At 37.4% G+C, this 19,323-nt stretch overlaps 1 protein-coding gene across 4 annotated transcripts; it reads left to right on the forward strand.

Annotated features, from left to right (window-relative positions):
• The first annotated feature begins 58 nt into the window (after nt 1–58).
• On the forward strand, nt 59–15,445 carry CASP2 (caspase 2). 4 transcript variants are annotated; one of them, XM_062571269.1, is made up of 11 exons: nt 59–127; nt 475–625; nt 3,658–3,825; nt 4,625–4,700; nt 6,168–6,256; nt 7,731–7,907; nt 8,077–8,205; nt 8,937–9,027; nt 12,601–12,750; nt 12,845–12,954; nt 13,574–15,445. In XM_062571269.1, the coding sequence occupies exons 2-11, from the start codon at nt 476–478 to the stop codon at nt 13,706–13,708; spliced, it is 1,275 nt and encodes a 424-aa protein (XP_062427253.1). In that variant the 5' UTR covers nt 59–127; nt 475; the 3' UTR covers nt 13,709–15,445. The 4 variants fall into 4 exon arrangements, with proteins under 4 accessions (XP_062427253.1, XP_062427262.1, XP_062427244.1 ...); XM_062571278.1 differs by lacking the exons at nt 59–127; nt 13,574–15,445 and adding an exon at nt 9,133–9,212 and having other exon boundaries at nt 145–625; nt 12,845–12,933; XM_062571260.1 differs by lacking the exon at nt 59–127 and having other exon boundaries at nt 153–625; nt 8,943–9,027.
• Nucleotides 15,446–19,323: the final 3,878 nt, after the last annotated feature.

Here is a 19,323-nt window from a genome sequence, read left to right on the forward strand (position 1 = left end):
TCGTTCCGCGCTTGCGCAGGACGGGGCTCCGACGCAGGCGCGCGGCGCGACCACGTGACTCCAGGAAGCGGGTCCTGCGGTTTGAATCCCCGGGGCCGCCGAGAAGGAGCGCGAGCGCGCGCGGGAGGTGAGTGGCGGGAGGGACGGCCGCGCGCGCAGCCGTTTGTGCCCGCCGGTACCTGGCGGCGCGGCGCGGCGCCGAGGTGACTTGCCACGGCCTGCGGCGAGAGGTGGGCGCAGGGCTTGTGCGGCCTCGGCAGCTGGCGAGGGGAGGTGCGCCGTTCCCTGCGGCAGCGGCGGCGATCCCCGTGGTGCGGCCGGCCGAGGCCTCTTCCGCCCATTGTCGGGCGCCTCCGGTCCTTCGGCGATGGCGGCTGCCCGCGGAGACAGGCTTTTCGCTTCTGAGCAGAAAGTTGGGCCGGATGGGGTGGCTCTTGCGGTGCAGTTTCGTTTTGGTCTTCCCTCCTTTACCAGGATGCTGGGAGCGTGCGGCATGCAGAGATGTCACCAGGAAGCGTTAAAGAAGAACCGGGTGATGCTGGCCAAGCAGCTAGTTTTAAAAGAATTAATGGAGCATATGATAGAGAAGGACATCATCACCACCGAGATGATGGAAATGATACAGGTATGCAGATCGTGCTCGACTACACTGCTGGTTCTATTCCCAGTTAAGCTCAGGGTCATTCTTGGAAGTGGCAACATGGTAAAACTCATGTAGGTAAAACCTGCATGTTTTAATCTCATTACATTTGGAGAATGTCCACAGCAGCAAGGAGCGTGTTTGCAACACATAGGAGGATTGTATGCCTCTCTTGGCAATATGATTATAGTCTGAGATCTACTAAATTGCTGAACTGCATGGGGGCCTGTAGTTGTGACAGGCTGCACTTGTCTGGTAGTCTGTTTTAGTCCTTAGTTGTCATTTTACACTTCTGTTTTTTTTCATATGTAAAAGAGGAATAATACCTATTTCTAAAAGAATCTATGAGGAAAAGGAAACAAATATATTATAGCCAGCTTGTTGTGGCACTTAAGCTACTTTTACATGAAGAATGTATATTTCATGTGTGTTTTGTAAGTTGCCAGAAGAATTTTTGAAGAAAGCGAGGAAATAATTTCCCGATGAATTTTGACTTGGTATGTGTCAAGAGATAGTACAAAATTTCTCGTGTGACATGTTGAGGATACCTGCCAAGGCAGTTTTCCCTGAAATAGTTCCAATCCCTAGTGAAAGAAGATAAAGATACAGCAAGATAGTGAAGAGCAGAGAATGAATCAAGAACTGATGACTTAATGGGTGATCTGAAGAAATGTTCTGTTATTGGCCTGAGGTCAGTCACTGAAAGAGAAACCCTCTTGAAGCAGGGGCAGTGCCAGAAGAAATAATGTTTTGAGGAAAATGCTGCTGTAGTTAATAAGGTTTAAACTGAGAAAGAGAGGAAGAGGACTGAGCATCTTGCCCTCCAGGTATACTTAGATAAAAGAGGATGCACCAGCACTTTAGATAGTGCAAAAGAGGAAGGTGTTATGATGGAGAAGTCAGATAAGTGGAACATCTTTATGGGCAAATTGCATATATTACTATGTATACTCATAAGAAGTAGCTTAAATATATTTGAATAGCAGCAGCAGTCTGAGCAAGAAAATAGAATAACTCAGACTACTGATACAGAATATAAAGCTGGAAGTAACAGATAACAAACTTGTGTGGGGGGGAGGTGGAAAAGAGGAGAACAATGACAGTTGGAACAGTAGTAATGCAAAATGTATATTGCACTAGAATGACAGAAATGAAGGTAGACATGGCAGGATAGTACTGATGATAAGTGCAATAGATGAATAAAAAAGAAATAACATGAATAAAAAATGCTTGCTTGAGTCAAAAAAAAAAGTTGTATTATCTTCTTTCATTCTTCAAGTGTAGTTCTGTGAATTTCTTATAATCTCCTGCACACTGTATCAAATGAGATCAAAGATCTTAGGAATATTGTTAAGAGGAACCATTCCGAAAAATGTATTGTGACACTAATGGTGGACCTCGGTGGAAATAGGAAGAGACAAATGCCACTGTTTGATAACAGAGTGTAAATTTTCCTGGATGTTGTAACTGACTAGTTCTCTGTATCCTTCCCCCAAACAAATAGTCATGGAATTAAGATGATCTGCATGATTTTTTGTGACATAAATAATCTTACCTTAAAAATCTATCAGTTGGACAGGTCATGTATTTTTTCCATTTGTATCAAATGGAAGAATAAATAAATTAGTTCTGTACAAGTCTACCTTCTTTAAATGAAGTACCCTAAGAAAAGTGAAAGAAACTGAGGAGCTCAGGAAGCTGAAAAAAGCCTGGAATATCTTGAAATATGAGCTGCTAAACCAATCCTGAATCTGTATTAAAAGTAAGAGAAAGGTGGGAGAGGAGGAAACTGTTGGAAGAGTAACTAAAGAGCAGATGATTGAACTGGATGAAGAGTTCATAAGGCATGTGAAGAGTAAGAGCTTATATATGTAGGCTGGAGAAGAATTAATAAATAGAAGCAGCTTTGATGCCCAAAGAAGAAATGGAGAGAGAGTAAGCATGAGCATTAGACCAACATGATTTATAATGTCCTTCTAAACAATATGATGGAACAAAAGCCAAACTATTAAGATCAAGCTTGATAAATTTTGTAAAAGGGACTGTGTGATGTAAAATCTTCTGTAGCAGCGGTTTACATATCAAACTTGAGGCTTTCTATGAGCCTATGTTCTTGTCATTGCTAGTGTTTTAAGTACTGTTATCATTGATTCTGTGTAACTTATCAACCATTTCTTATCCTCACTAAAAGAGAGATCTTGGATTTAAGCCACATTATTAATGACTGCAGTTGTCAGCATTATTGCGTTGGTTAACTGAAAAGTGTAGGATGAATTCCATGGGAGTGAAAAAACATACTTTTTGGTACACAGTATTTTAGTACAGTGTTTCATTATATGTTGGATTTCACAGAAATGACTACTATTTCATAAATTGCACAATTTTACAGAGAGAGAGAGAGAGAGAGAGATGGATATCTATATAGATGTACCTATCTATATATAAATACAGATCTATATATATAGATATAGGTCTGTTTTACATATATATATATATATGTATATATATATATATATATATATATATGAAGTGGATATTTTATATATATAAAAATGTGTGTGTGTGTATATCAGTGTTGATTGTTACTGTTTATTGAAGAGTACTATAAATTGCTTTATTCCTCTAACACCCTATACATGTGTAGTATCTTTTTGGAATTAACTGCATAAAACAAATATTTTACTTCACTTTATACTTTATGTGGGATTTTTTGTGAGTGCAGGAGACCATAAACAAGCTGGGCAGTAGCAGAAAATGTGGTTTGGGACTAGTTTAGGATAGTTTAGAGATGAGAGGAAGTTACACTGCGTGTGGTCATGTATGAATTGCTGTCTTACTTTGTTGTCATATACTCTTCTCCCTTGAGCTAACATGAACAGTGGAATGGAATGAACTAGGAAAGACTATTAAAAGGCATCTGGCACAGCTAAGTGCAGTGATGGAACATTTACTTGAAGAAAAAAGATTTGTGCTGGGGGTGTCTGTGAACGTAGATTCTGTTTCTTCTCTGGATCTAGGCCAAGTCTGGGAGCTTCAGCCAAAATGTGGAATTCCTCAATTTGCTGCCCAAGAGAGGCCCTAATGCCTTCTCAGCCTTCTGTGAAGCTCTAAGAGAAACCAAACAGCAGCATCTGGAGGAAATGATCTTGAAGACAGAATTTGACCTGCGCAATGGGGATTCAAGGGTACAACAACTTTAAAAATAAAAGGATGGGCTGCATTTGGGTTTGGGTACGAGCACAAAGGGATGGGTTTTGAATGTTAGAAGAACTGAGTGTGTACAAAGGACAGAGTGGGTTTTATTAGCAAATTGAAACTTCCAATAGCCTGAGGATAAAAAAGAGTGGAGAAGGAATTGGGGAGGAAGAAAGTTTTCCCATATTCTTACTGATATCGCCAAGAACCTGAAAGTCAGAAAGAAAATGGTTTCTAAAATCTTTCAATTTATGTGTTGAAAGATTATTTGAGTAGAAAGTTACTAGTCTGGATGAAAGGAATAATTTTTTTAAAAATTCAGCATTCTCAGTGCATTGACAAAGATGGGAACTTGTAGTAAGCATGTTTCATACTAAGGAAGATTAGATTTTTTTGAGCAGAGAAGTTCCCTTATGAAAAATGTAGGCTTTCTCAAACTACTTTTTCTCCTTTTTTTAAATTGCATGTTTCTATGCAAACAGGATGAAATTTTGATAGCAACCCAAAAGAAAAGAACCATTAGATAGATCAAGTTTTGGCAAAAGGTTCTGTGATAAAGTACTGCTACTGTGGGTAGCAGTAAAGCAAAAAAAGGAAGGAATTTTGCATTGAAAAAAAATAGTACAGCTCTCTTGTCATAATCCATTTCATTCTATGTGTACTTTTGAAGTCATTTATATATGTGTGTAAATGTCTGTCTGTCTGTTCTATGATACTTACACCTTTGTGCCATGGAAAAAATAGAAGACTTTTACTAATGATTTTGTGGATTTATTGGATCTATTGCAGCTGGAACACTGTTATGGATCATATCTTACATTCCCTGTCTATGAATCATGTAATTCAAAGAGACCACGCTGGACTGGTGAGTCATACATGACAGTATGAATGTTTGACTGGCTTTTTGTTTGTTTGCCTACTATGTTCTTAAAACTCTGTCATATCTCAGTTATAGAAGCAAACTTGCCACCGCTTTTTGCTCATCCTCGTAATCAAAACTTGTCAATGAATTCAGTATACTATGAACTATTCAGTATACTATATACTATGAAGGCAGAATTAGGCAAGAAAATGATAGTAGAAGAGGAGAATGGGAGAGAGAACCTATCAGTTTGTAGTCAGTTTCATTTATGTATCCTTATAGGAAACTTCGTTGCATAAGCAGGACATGTGAAATTCCACGGTAAAATTTCATACTTTCAAAGTCTTTCTTCTTTCTTTAAGATTTGTAAGAAACAGTGGCTAACCTAGGTAGAACTAGAAGTGTAGAATGATTAATACTGGTTTCTAGCAGTGTCTTGTAATTTAGTTATGCTTCCTTCTTAGCGTATAAGTTTAAGAAGGCATTATGTTTGTTACATGGGCCCAAAACAGATTTCTGCAACTTTGAGTGCAGCAAATAAGCGTTTTGTTTTGTTTTGTTTTTTGTTTTTTTTTTTGTTTGTTTGTTTGTTTGTTTGTTTTTTGAGCAGCCATTTGTGACTTAGGTCAAGGAACTAGTTGTTGGAACATGTCACCTTGGTAGTCGTTATGTTGTCTCTGGTAATATTTGGAGTACTTATGTTCCCTAATCACTTCTTTAACTGGATGGTAGTTACAGGCAGCTCTTTCTGGTATTAAAGAACAAAAGACTGGGTTTTAAAGGGTTTTTTTCTTTTTTTTATGTGCAAAGATTCTTTTTTTTAAGAGCAGATGTTCCTCCAACAGAAAGAGCTATGTTTCCAAAGGCTGCAAAAGGGTTTCAGTGGAGATCAGGAATGTTATTAGCTCAGTTCTTCAGGCCAGAAGAATGAATGTTTGCAAGTGCAAATTAATTGGTTCTCATTACCTCATCTGCTTCTATTCAAAGACAGATGAACTAAAAACATCTAGTATGATCACATATATGGGTATTCAGCATAAAACAAGAAGTGAAGTTGTATCCAGTGAGAATGGAAGCTCTTTCTATAAAAGAAAAAACACTATTTTGTCTGAATATTTCTAGTAATAGTCAACCTCACTATGAGGGGGATGGGATAGAGTAGAAAACAGAAAAGTGCTGAACTGTAATTTTAGATGTGAATACTGTTTGCATAACCTGTGCAACTAAACCACAAACAAGACAGCAAATTAAAAATAATAAAAAAAAATTAAGTATACCATTTCAGTAGTCTTGCTTTTTCTGTTAAGTTTCATTGTGTGCCTGTAGTCCCTGATCAAGCAAAATTTTTAGAGATGTGAATAGTAAAAGCATGTGCTTAAGATTTTGTAGCTTAGGACTTTAATGTAGAGGCTTTGCAGTTAGATTTTTTTTTATTGTTTTTATTAATATGCATGTTACATATGGAACCAGTGGAACGTTCCTGGGATAATGGAGATGGTCCCCCAATTCCTCCAGTGAAGCACTGCACTCCAGAATTCTATCGAGATCACCAGCACTTGGTAGGTACTGGATAGACTAAATCTCCTCAAGGTGTAGGGTGTTTGGATATATCAACTGAAACAACACTACTTATTACTTGTGTGGAAGCATATGCTTCACTGGGATGAGGATTAGTGTTGTGCCATCTGTGTAACCGAGGTGTTACCAGTCATGTTCCAGTTGATGTAGTTCTCATTTCTAAGTGTCAAGAAATTTTCAAAAGCACTGTAACTATACAAATCTGGGCCTCTGTTTTTTATTTATGAAGAACTCTGAAATGTCTGTTTGTAAGCTGCCTATATTATTGCCTCACGTTTAGCTATCTGTAGCCTTACCTACTTTCTCACTTTCTTCTGTGTGCTGACATACTCTGCAAATGACTGTGAAATATTAAGACTGTGTTTCAGCTTGCTGTCACAGTCTTGGCTGTTTTAACTGCCAGCTGGTTTAGGAAGAATCTCTCCTTAGATGCAAGAAGCAGATCAGAATTCTATGCTGTACCTGGTAGAACAACCTGAATCCTCTTCTGTAGGTATTGTGTAGATAGTGTAATTTATGTTTATTCTGTTTGTAAGGCATAGATTATGGCAAAGTGGGCATAAGGAAGGTGAATCATTTTGTGTAGCAGGGCAGATTCTTCTAGTAGAGATACACAATGTGTTAACACTTAATGCTTCTATCACAGATCATACGTGCAGCAAAACAGACTTTTTTAACTGTCTTTTGGGGAGACCTAACTTGGGGCACCAATGTGGGCCCAACTTGGCTATTTTTACATCTTCTGTGATTACACCCTGTTTGGTATCCTCTTTCAGTATTAAATTTCATTTGCAATTGAAGGCAATGTTAATAACCAATTTAATATCAGTTTACTCTTGTTAGAGTGGAAGGGACAAGGAGGAAACTGAGTTAAGACACCCTCCTTAAGTTAGTTTTTTCTCTATTAATATTTTTTGCCAACTTCATAACTCTCAGAATCCGTGATTGATGGTCTCTTGCTGTTGCAATTGCACTCATGTTATTTTACATTTTTACCTGCTCTGAACAGCAATCAAGAAATGTTATCTAAAATTTACGTAATGTCTTAAAGTTGTTGATGAGTATGACCAAAATATGTGAGGTCATGCTGAGAGTGTGTTTGGAGGAAGAAATGTTAGCAAGATCTAACAATCTGAAATGTAAAATCTATGTTTCTTTTAAGAGGGGAAATAAGGCAAGCTATTACAACAGCTTAATAATGCAACTTTACAGGGACATCAGCTGCAGAGAGTTGCAGAAGGAGTTGCCTTAGAAAGCTTTGCAATATAAACATTTGATATATTAAAAAAAATACAAAATTTGATCTCTGCTGCTTTTTTGCCTTCTTAAATTAGAAATCTTACTCATTTTCAGTTAACAAGCAGGTGTGCAGGGATTGCTATTCTACTCTGAAACTGTATTATTTCTTTGTGCAGGCTAAATTTACCTATATTAAACCTTCTTTGTTCTTTTCAGGCATATAAACTGATATCAGAGCCACGAGGCTTAGCACTTATTCTTAGCAATATGCATTTCAGTGGCGAGAAGGACTTGGAGTACCGCTCAGGGGGAGATGTGGACTGTACTGCACTGGAGATGCTTTTTAAGCATCTTGGGTACCAAGTCACTGTCTTTCATGATCAAACTGCACAGGCAAGTGGGAGATTGCTTACTTCACAACAGATGTCTCTTGTGCTGTAAATTTGGTGCATTTGTTGGGTTTGTTCTGTAACAGGCAGGCCATTTTTATTTGTCCTTGTACATTCACCCATTTTCCCTGTATAATCTGGGAAGCATTAAACTCTTTTTTTCTCTCTTCCAGGAGATGCAGGATGCATTGCAGAGATTCTCTAAGCTACCAGATCATCAGGATGTGGATTCCTGCATTATAGCCTTACTTTCCCATGGTGTGGAGGGTGGGGTTTATGGCATTGATGGGAAACTACTACAGGTATATTCCTGTGACTTGTGCTCTAGATTCCTCTAAGACATAGAGAGGAAAAAATAGGAAGGGAAGTGGTGAGAAGATTGAGGATCTACTTTTTTAAAAAGGGAGAAAAAAGGGTATTTGGGAAGCAAAGTGTGGGAGTGTGGTGAGAGGTCTATGAGATAAGGAGTGGTGCAGAAGTAGGGCAGATAGGAGGCAATTAGTTCTCTCTTCCCGTACAAATACTAGTGTGCATCAAATGAAACTAATAGGAGTAAGGCTGAAAATGAACAAAAGGAGATGTTTGTCAAATAGTGAATAGTTGACCTGAGAAACTTCTTTCAAAAAGATATTAAGAATACAAAATACTTATATGGGTTCAAGAGGGGACTGGAAATCTTTATAGGTGATACTGAAAATTATGAAATACGTAGAAACTTCATTCAACTCAAAGTTCCTGAGCTAAAAATGTTTAGAGGCTGGGACGGACAGTGTTAGAGTGATCTGTTTGGTGTAATTGCCATGCTTTTATACTCTTTCCTGGGTATTTGTTTATGGCTACTGTCATACACAGGATACTGAGCTGAGCTGACCTGTGGTCTGACCAGAGTGAGCTTAGAGAGGAATTAAATAAGTGAAATAAAGGGGAAAATATCAAGAGTAGTGAAGAAATAACCAAAATACAATGAAGTGAGCCATTTAGGTTGCAGTTCAAAGAAGACTGCAGTGAAGAATACTTAACTTTCTTCTCTTAGTTGCAGGAGGCCTTCCGGCTCTTTGATAATGCAAACTGTCCAAATCTCCAGAATAAGCCCAAAATGTTCTTTATTCAGGCCTGCCGGGGAGGTGAGTGTCCAGATACTAGAAGCTGTGTACTTGGCATGCCAATGAGGTTCATTTGTACACATACACACCCTCACATTCAACTTGCTGTCGACTCTCCTCTTTCAGGAGAAAAGCTTCTCTCAGGTGTAAGTGGAACCCATATTCACCTCCCTCTGCCTTGCTGCTGCCACTGCATCTGTTGCTCTGTAAGTGTCTTTCACTCTGCTTGAGGTGTGTGCCTTGACTTGCAGACCCCAGAGCACTTTAGTAATGGAAAGCCCTATCATATTCCAGATCATATACTGAAGCTTTTGCTATGCCTGCAATAGAGGTAGTGAGACATAATGTGTTCTAATTACAGCACAGCATGGAGTGGTACATTAGAACTGAAATCTTGTCTGAGGTCCTGTCTTTCTCTTGTTCCTAGATATGTTGCATCTCCTGTGGCGGTGTTTCTTGAGTTGGCTGCAAGTCTTTTTCCCATCCCCTGCGCCCTTTCCTGCTCTCTCAGCCTTCAGCTGACCTTTCCTTATGCCCTTTTTCACATACTATTGCAATGACAGAATTCTTTCCCTAATTCTCATAGACTTGTGACTTTTCCACTCTTCGTGTTTCTATTGTTTTTTTTATCATTTCTACTAATTATTATGCTCCTTTTGTAGCTAAATATGGTGTGTAACTAGTTTTCAGATCTGCTAATGACTAAATTTTTCCCTGAAATGTTTGCACTTTTTGAGCATTGCTGTGAAACTGCAGATACTCCAAAGAGAAGTTGTGTCATGGAAAACTTTTTTTTTCTCTTGTGATAGGGAAGCCTGGAGTATCCTTTTCAGTGTATATGCTTTTCCCCCTTCTCTTCCCTTGTTCCTTGCAATTTCCTCCCTTCTTTTTCGTTTTTAGCTGAGCTTTATGTTTTGTCCTTTACCCAAGTGCACATTTCATTCAACTGTTATCTACACAGGTTTAAATTCTCATGCGGAAGAATTCTAATCTCTGCAATAAAAATATTTTAGGTATCAATAAAAATACTTGATCTTACAGCATTTGGAGATATTTTAATAGGTGTGTTTGCAGTATGAATTTAATGTGATCGTTTTCCTGATATTATTTAACCGTCAGATATTCTTGAAGAGAAGTGAATGTACACTCTCCTATCAGTGTGGAAATAAGTGTAATAAGTCAGTATTGGCAGCTTATCTAATTGTTTATTTGACTATAATGGTACCACAGTTGTTCTGTCCACATAATCAAAATAGACTTCGCCTTCCTTTTCCCAAGATTTCAGTTAGGAAAGAGTAAGAAGCTTTCTATACAAAATGCTGTGGACTGGGATATTGCAATAAGTAAATGACTGAGACTTGAGCAACTGAAAGGGAAAGATCTTTTAACTTAAAAAATAAACTGCTTTTTATTAACCTGTCTTGTAAACTTTCACTAATAGTTGGAAGGTAAAGCGACTTGTGAACTAATTGAGCTGCCAGCAAAAATGTGTAGTTTCTCTAGTTAGCATTCAAAGGTTAGACTAACCAATACTGCTTTCTTAAAAAAATCATATTTAAAAGTCTATGGAAGTACCCTGAGAGATTTTAGATTAGTTATGAATATCTCAATCCCGTTCACATTAGCTAGAACCATTTGAAACAAAATGGAAATGCATAGGTTATTCTTTCTTCCTAAATATATGTAAAATACTTGTCTCTCTTTTATTAATAACATATTCAAAAATTTAGATAAAGAAGAGCTGGTACAGCCTACTTAATTTTCAAAAAGCCTTTTTCCAGAGTCTGCTAAAGAATTAAAGTTGTCCACTTACTGCAATAGGTTAAAAATTAGTGGCAACAGAAGGCAATGGAAAAAGAATAGTCAGATTTCACTTAATTTCAGAGGCTTTAAAGCTGGTTAGCTGCTGGGTTTAATATAGTAGTTAATTCAAAAAAGTGAAGAACTGTGGCAAATGATGGCAGATGTGAAATTGGCAATTATTTAAATCAAATAGGGCAAGAAGGGTCTGTGTGAAGAACTTCAGGGAAATACAGACAGGCTGGATCAGTTTGGATGCCAGTTATTGGTGATGTAAATTAGAGGCTAAGCATGCAGAAGATTAATTTGATAGCATTAATTGTTTACACTTTTCAGTTAATGTCAGCAAGTGGACTGAGATAGTGTTTGAAGACAAATCCATAACGGCTTCTACTTTGAAGCTTTGATCAAAAACACTTTACACTTTATGGGATGATGACTGTATGGGTAATATAGTTTCTTTATAAAATTACCTGTGTTGTCTTATCTGAAATAATGTACATTATGAACAGTACTCTAAATGTTTAAGAAGATATAGAACTAAAAAGACTTGGAGAGATGTGAGAAAAATCATGAAAAAAAACGTGTGGTGAAAACTCCTTAAAGAGAGGATGAAAGTATTCATTAAATGCTGAGCTGTAGCACCTTAATTGTAGGCTAAATCTAGCCTGTAAGATAATCACATTGCTCTCACTCCTTTATTTTGGTGGAAAAGAAGAATGACCTTGCTGCCCTATGAACTAACCATCTCCTGTGCACAATTATGAACTTCCACCAGCATCTCTGCTTATATGTGGAAAGAGCAGTTAGAAACATATTTCTTAGGCACAACCTAGCAATTAAAACCTAGAGCCATCCTAACCAGAAGGCCTCTGAAGTGGACACTTAATACTTTTTAAACCTAAAATCTGGTTCATGCTGTTAGGAAGAAAGGAGAATAAGAGATTTTCATCTTATAACACAAGAGGAGAAGGACAAAATCATATAGAAAGTCTGTAAAAGGTATTCCTAATGTAATTCATTTTTATTGCAACATACTTGGACTGTTACTGCAACCAAGCACTTGAGAATATCCAGTACTATCATATAAATCTAACAAGTGCTGGAAAGAACGTTAAATGTTCCCCAGGTTTTAAACTAATATCCACATGTGCTAGGGATCTCTATCTTTAGTGTTTGCAGTCAAATGATTTTGCATTTTCGTGTTGCAGAATTTATGCTTCTCATTGAAGCAAGTGATATTATAGTCAAGATTTTGAACTGGATGAGTTATATGGTCCTTATTTTTTGATTTTTTTCTTGTATGTATACCTTAGAGACTAAACGTATAGTTCTCATTTGAGTTCAGTAATAAGTTGGTAGTTAGCATTGCAAACTAGACTAGACATTTTTGCAATTTCTATGATATCAGTAGTGGGAAAGAGAAACTTCTAGGGCTAGGCATCATCCTTCCATGCTTCATGAAGAACAACCAAAAACTTTTGCTTTGTTGATTACCCCTCAGTCTTCATAGGAAGGGAGGGAACGAAAATCCAGTAAGCGTGTAGACTAACAGTCACCAGGCTGAACAGTTTTAGCACTTGTTACTATCCCCACTAGTTTGTGCAGAAGAACTTGCAGATAAGTTTTTAAAACAGTTGAAAAAGCTGTTCGTGAAAAAGCTGACTGCTTTACAACAGTTGTGGGATTGCTGGCCAGGACTCAAAACTAATGATGCAATACAAGAAAATTACGTCCTAGAATTTAGAATAATTTCTCCTTTTCCTTTTTTTCCCCTCCCGCTCCTTGTTCTAGATGAGACAGACCGGGGAGTGGATCAAAGAGATGGGAAAGAACGGTCAGATTCCCCAGGCTGTGAGGAAAGTGATGCAAACAAGGAAGAAAACCTCAAGCTGCGTCTGCCTACACGCTCTGATATGATCTGTGGATATGCTTGTCTGAAAGGTACTAGGGAGAGGCCCTAGTTCTTGGGGCCTACGGAGGTTGTGTTTGTCTGTCTTTTCACAGGAACCCTATCATATACACTGTTTATTCTCAGGCACTGCTGCCATGCGAAACACCAAGCGTGGATCCTGGTATATCGAGGCTCTCACCTCTGTATTTGCAGAGGACTCCCAAGACACTCATGTAGCTGACATGTTGGTGAAGGTGAGCTAGAGTATCTTTTCTGTCTCACATTTACCAGGTTTCTGAAGAGCCTTCCATTGCTTCAACTTGATAGGATTAATCTACTCTTAAAGCAAGTGTTCTTGTCCTATTCTTTGCAAAGTAATTACTTTCTACTCCATTAATATACAGAGAATTTCCTGTCATGGTTATTGTTAGCAATTAGGTAGAATTAAGGGTATGGTTCCACAGAAGTTTTATCAAAGTAAAAAAATAGTGTGTTTCTTTGACTCCTCTTGTACTTGTGTGACTGCCTGGTCAATTTATGAGGAGAATTAATCTGACTTTAAAGGAATCACTATTCTTGTATAGCGATAATTTTATTTTTCAGTTGAGTTTGTTCCCTGAACTGAGTCACTATATAGCTGCACAAGCACTTGGACTAATGTAAGGGAAAGGATGGGATTATGGGGGGAAGTCTGCTCTGGAAATGCACCCTAGCACTGAATCCTTCCTGTAGTTTAGAAAGGCAGTGTACAGAGGACTATTTGATAAGTCAAATAAAATAACTTAGGAGTAATTTATGAGTAAGACAAGTAATAACACTTTCCTTAATTCTCTTTTATTAATCCTTCCAGTAATTTTTTTCTCTCACATTTAGGTGAATAGACAGATCAAACAGAGAGAAGGTTATGCCCCAGGAACAGAATTCCATCGCTGTAAGGAAATGTCAGAATACTGTAGCACACTCTGTCGAGACCTTTACCTGTTTCCTGGCTATCTGGCACAAAATTAATCCTGCCAATTCTATTGGAAGAGTTATACTGCCAAAGCTGAACTCTCAGTATGGATATGTTTCTCTTCTTATGGGCTTTGATGTCAGATACCCAAGCAAGGAATACTTGTTTATGTTTGGCCAGGCCAGTTATTGAAGTCTTTTTCTAAAATAATATGGCAACTGTTGGTAATTGATTCAATTCAGGGTTTATAGTTCTGATGTCCTGACCTATTCCAAAAGTATAGGTGTTGATGAACATATCAGAACTGGAACTGGGAAGAAGTGGCAACATTCTTCGGAAGGAGATGTAAGAGCATTTGTAAGCAATATGAATAATCAGTTTCCTTTTTTGCATTCATACAGATTTTTGGAAAAGTCTTTCTGAAATGAAAATTATTCATGATTTGTTATTTATGCTTTTATGTCAACATTTTAAAGGAATTTTTGCCTGGTTCTTCATGCAGCACAATCAGATCCTGTGCACATTAGAAAAGGACTCCCTTGTGAAAGAGAATTCTCCTTTCTGAAGCATTATTGTTTCAGTACTTGACACTTCACAATTCATCACTTAATGTCTAATTTTGCACATACTCTTTCTATAACCAAGTTATTGTGATTCTCCACAAGACATCCCAGGCTAGCAGGAAAATAAATGAAGATACAGGACTCCCAGTGTGCAGGAGTGGGTCTCCGTAAACTGCCCCAGAAGTAGTTTTGAATCTAGAAATTCTAGATTAGCTCGCCTTAGTCCCAAATGTGAGCAACTGTGTAGAGTATCACGTTGATAAATTAGTTTGCCTTTGTAGCTAAATGTCACAGTAAATACAACATTCGGATGCTTCATCAACTTCTCAGCAGTCTATAAATTGCACTATATGACTGAAACCCCACAAGACAGAAGAATCTCATCTTTTGTTTGTTTAATCAACAAAATTATTCAAGGCAGCTCTTTACATTCTAAGCATATTGCTTGGATTATTCATCAATACAGTTTGTTTCCCTTTCATTTAAAAAGGGAAGAGTTTCACATTATAATTACTCTTATTCTGTGAATTTTCTTCTTTCAGTCATGATCATTTAAAGCTGTTTGTTTAGCTAATATTGTTTGCAAAGTGTCACTATAACTGGTCAATCAGAAATGCAGTAGCATATTCCATCACTTCTTTTGGAATTTTCCTATGCGTTCTCTTCATATTGTAATTTACCCCGTTTCCTGTTTCAATTGCTGCCATGTAATGTGATAAGGGAGATGGGCACTGTTCTGTGTAGCCTAAATCCTAATGTACTGGATTACATACTGACTATGATCTGTATACTTGAGTCTCTGTCTCTATTCTGTCACAGTAGGTTGACAGTTCCTGCCTTGTTCTTTTTATGTCAGTGTGGCTTTTTTGAATATATGTTTCAAGATAGAATTATGAATAGGAATCACAATGGGATGCAGGTTATCTTGCACACATGTGATAAGCAGATCTAGGATCATACTTGCCAATAGATGCCTTACTCTAATGTTAAGATACAAATTTAGGGGTGTTGTTTCTCCCTGGAATATAAACATTTTCTGTCTGAGTGCTTCTCCTTTGAAATGGTGCGATACTGTACAGATATGTGTATTGATAAAGTACTCCACTCTGATGGATTACCTTTCTGTAGGATTGCATCAAGTTGCATTATCACTGCCACTTTTTTATATATTTTTGTATACCTATATTTTACTGCCTTGAGGTGTCAAAATAAAGAACTTTGATTAATCTATACAGTATCTTCCATTTGGACAACTATATCTCTGCACAGAGATGGAACTTCTGTATAAGGACAATTTTGCATAATTTCTTGAGATAGTGTCTTTCAGAGTTCATGGTTATTTGTTTATTTTGTTACATAGTACTTTGTGGCATGCCTATTTTCACAGAACACATACATCCTTGCAACAGTGCTCAGTGAGGAAGGAATGTGTGTTCATGTGTACACAATACCTGGGGTCCTGTAAAATCTTGAATTTATTCATTTTTCATATTCAAATTTTCATATTTATTAGTGTATCTTTCCAGGAAAATGTGATTAAATCCCAATTGATTATACTGAGTAAGTAGACATTAAAAGTGCGTTAATTATTCTCTGCTTTCATATACTTGTTTCTGTAAAAAGAGTATCTTTATTCCAGATATTAGTCTCTTTCTCTTGAGTGAGTGTCAAGAAGCAAATAGGCAAAATACATGTACCCTAGTGTTGTAGGAGGGAAACAAAAAAAGAAAAGAAATTTTGAACACTACCAGGCAGCAGATAATTGGGTTTGTGTGTATGTGTAGGTGAATGTCTGAAACTGAACTTTTGAACTCTCAAGCAGAAGCTTGCTACTTACTAGCTATAACCAGTTTGGGCTGGTTGTAAATTTTTATTATACCCGATACACCTAAGTAAAAGTTAATAGATTAAAAAAGAAACATGAGACAGAGCCATGAATCAGGAGACTGACCATATGTTGTGCTTCTCCACATGAACTGTTTAGATTGGGAAAACAGGGGGCTTGGTGTTCAGGAAGAAGAGCTGATGCTGAAAACAAAGATTCCTGAAAAAAAAAAAATAAGGGGTCATGGAAAGAGGAAGGGGGCCCAGAAAGAAGGTGAAGATTCTAGATGGTGGAAAGATCGTGGAAGTGGGGGAAGATCCAGGAGGTCAGAGAGCTGCACAGAGATGAATTTGAGGGGATACCCAGGGACCTTGGCTAGTAATGCCTGAGACAGCTAACTGCAGCACAGAACCAACACTGCTTTCTGTGCCACTTCCGTTGATCAGAAGTAATCTCCCTGCTGGGAAGAGAGGTCAAGACCTAGGGAGCGTAGCACTGAGGGGAAGCCAAGGGTAAAAGCTCTAATCTTGTTAATTCTTAAACAAACTCCAGTATCCAGATCCAGTGTGTGTTGTCACTTACTCTGTGGCACCTAGAAGATGCTTTATTCTGAGCTCTGTGTTTATGGAAAGAGATATATTTGTATTTCAGTAATACCAAATGGTCGTACAAAAAATATAGTAACTGTAGAATAATGGAATCACATCTACCTGTGCAGAAAGTTTTTGTAGTAGTATAGAAGATAAACAAGATGTTTTCATTTTTAGAGAAATAAGCTTTAAACTACCAGCATAGTTTAATGAACCACTTAAACAGGTGGGGTAGCAAGAAAGTATTGACCAGGTTAAATTTTGGCTTAAAAATCAAAAAGTTCTGTTTTGTTTTGTGGAAAGGGGAGTGAAATTAGTGAATGGAACTGGTTTTAAACAAGATATTTTAGAAATCCAAGTTGAATGAAAATCACTGTGTTAGTGGAATGATTCAGTAAATAAGACTGTAGTAATTTCAAATTGGTTTTGTTTCCCCATTTGTCCATATAAAAAGTGATAGATACTTAAAGGATTTCACTTTGTAAAAATAGGCATTGATCTTTTTTAAAAAAAATAAGATGTACAGAATGGCATTGAAAGAAAGCAGGCTTGCAAAAACATCAAAAGATTTGTTTGACAGTCTATAAAACATCTTATAAAATAAAATTTATGCCTAGCTGAGATTCCTGCTGTACACTGTTGACATGTTGCAGGCAGCAGTGTATTGCCATATTCTTGTCATAGGAGTATGAGAAAATTCTTCACTACGTCACATTATTAAATTACTAAGCTTAATGAAATACAAGAAGAGAAAATATTGTCTATGTGTATAGAAAAAAAGTTTCTTTTAAAGGGGAAGAATAGTACAAGAATTTCCAGAGCAGTTATACTCAACCATTAGGCATTATCAGCCTTGGTCATCTTTGGCTTCATGAGGAACACTTGTAATACTATTGGCCTACTGTTGTGACTATTGCCATTTTGTCTTGTGGTTGCCTCCTGTAAAGCATCAATATTCTCTTGTTGCTGTTCATCTGCTTTGACGCCTTGTTTATGGTCACTTAAAGTGTCCTGGCTATTTTTGAATTGATTCTTGTGCTTGTGTACACAAATTCTTAAGAGGCCACCTCCTATGTAATTCACTCCATCTTTCAAAGAATTTAGAGTTACATTCACATTTCTCTACTTTGCAAAAAGTAACAGGAATCCTTGCTTTTTAGACTTGACTTTTTTTTCTCTTGTAACTTCTAAAAGTTATGATCTTAAGCTGCAAAATAAGCACAGTTCTAATTAGACAGTAACACTTCTGTAGAAACTATACTTTGACAAAGATGAATATCTTGTGGTATTGCAAAAGTATCTAGATTTTGATTTGTTAAATGTTCAGGTTGTTAGCAAAAATACACAAACTAGCATGCCATTGGGACTCAGATGATCCTAAACTGGATGGAGTTTCTTGGAAAGTGCACAAAACAGAAATGACGTAAAAGATTTGGGGACAAAGGTCACACTAAGCATAGACTTAACATTTCTAAATTGAATTCGTGCAGAAATAATCCAAACTTATTTAATGAGAGGGAACAACATGGGAAGCTATGATGTTGCCCTAAGTAGCTGTCTACTTTACCTAGATATATAGATTTCCCTGATAGAAAAGCTTTACAGATAACAGAGGGGAAAAACAGCAGGTTTTCTGAAAAGAGCTGTAGCCTGTATTAACTGCTGTGCTGCCACAGAGTTCTGTGCTTGCTGCTGTCTCAGGATATAGGGGATAATAGCTACCCCTCAGCTGAGTAGCAGTTACCACCACTGCTTACCTTTCTCAAGGCAGTAGTCCAGAGCAGCACTTTCCACCCTTTCTGCTGTCTCTGCCCTCTTAGTTCCTCCTTGCTTTTCTTGTGGCAAAGGCCCAAGAGATACAAGAAAGGCAGGAGGAAATATCCATACCTTATCCCCTTATTGACATTCCAGAATCCTTGAAATCCCATAACTCCTTCCAGACTATGTTATTAAGCAACTTTGGACTAGTTTTAGCTATAACAATTTGGGTATATTCAGCACTATTATTTTGTTGTTTTCCACTTCCATATTTTAATGTGATCTCTAATCAGATTATGTGTGTATGTATATACATACATACACACACACACACACATATGAATACATATATATATATATATATATATATAAATATATATATATATATAAAACCACAGAAGGAAAATAGAACTTTTCACACCAGTTCTAAGGAATGAGAGGACATGTATTTAGATGCTTACTATATGTATTCTTTGGGAGGCTCTGTATATCACTAAGAATGTTTAGAAACTTAAAACTCACTTACTTTGAGGATGATGGGGAAAAAATTAGAAGGAAAATTGAAATAACATTCTGTAGGAGTTGAAACATATACAGCTTGGCTGAGTGCTGGTTATGCCATTGGATGAAGATTTGAGAAGGTACAAACACTGGGAAGAAGAGGATTTTGCTATGGTGAAGTATCGTGCCAGGAGAACCAGAAATAATGATCAGAACTATGTAATACTTGAGACAAATTAGTTAAATGTGAGGATACCATGTACTTTAAATAAAGAATAGCCTTCCAAGATTTTTTGGAGAGATCTTGCCCTCTCAGATATTGACACTTCACAAAGTTGTCCCTGAAAAAGGTGGTAGTAAATAATTCTTCTCAAGTTGCAAGAAGGTTCTCTCATCTCTGATTTTGGCCATTCTTGATTTCCACCCCGTTCATC

This window comes from Rhea pennata, chromosome 1, assembly GCF_028389875.1.
Source record: "Rhea pennata isolate bPtePen1 chromosome 1, bPtePen1.pri, whole genome shotgun sequence".
Taxonomy (NCBI): Eukaryota; Metazoa; Chordata; class Aves; order Rheiformes; family Rheidae; genus Rhea; species Rhea pennata.

Excerpts from the sequence above, each read along its gene's own strand:
- CASP2 (XM_062571251.1), top strand. The coding sequence starts at position 368 with ATGGCGGCTGCCCGCGGAGACAGGCTTTTCGCTTCTGAGCAGAAAGTT. Across the intron at positions 626-3,657 it reads AGATGATGGAAATGATACAG|GCCAAGTCTGGGAGCTTCAG; the intron begins GTATGCAGATCG and ends CTCTGGATCTAG. Across the intron at positions 6,257-7,730 it reads ATCGAGATCACCAGCACTTG|GCATATAAACTGATATCAGA; the intron begins GTAGGTACTGGA and ends TGTTCTTTTCAG.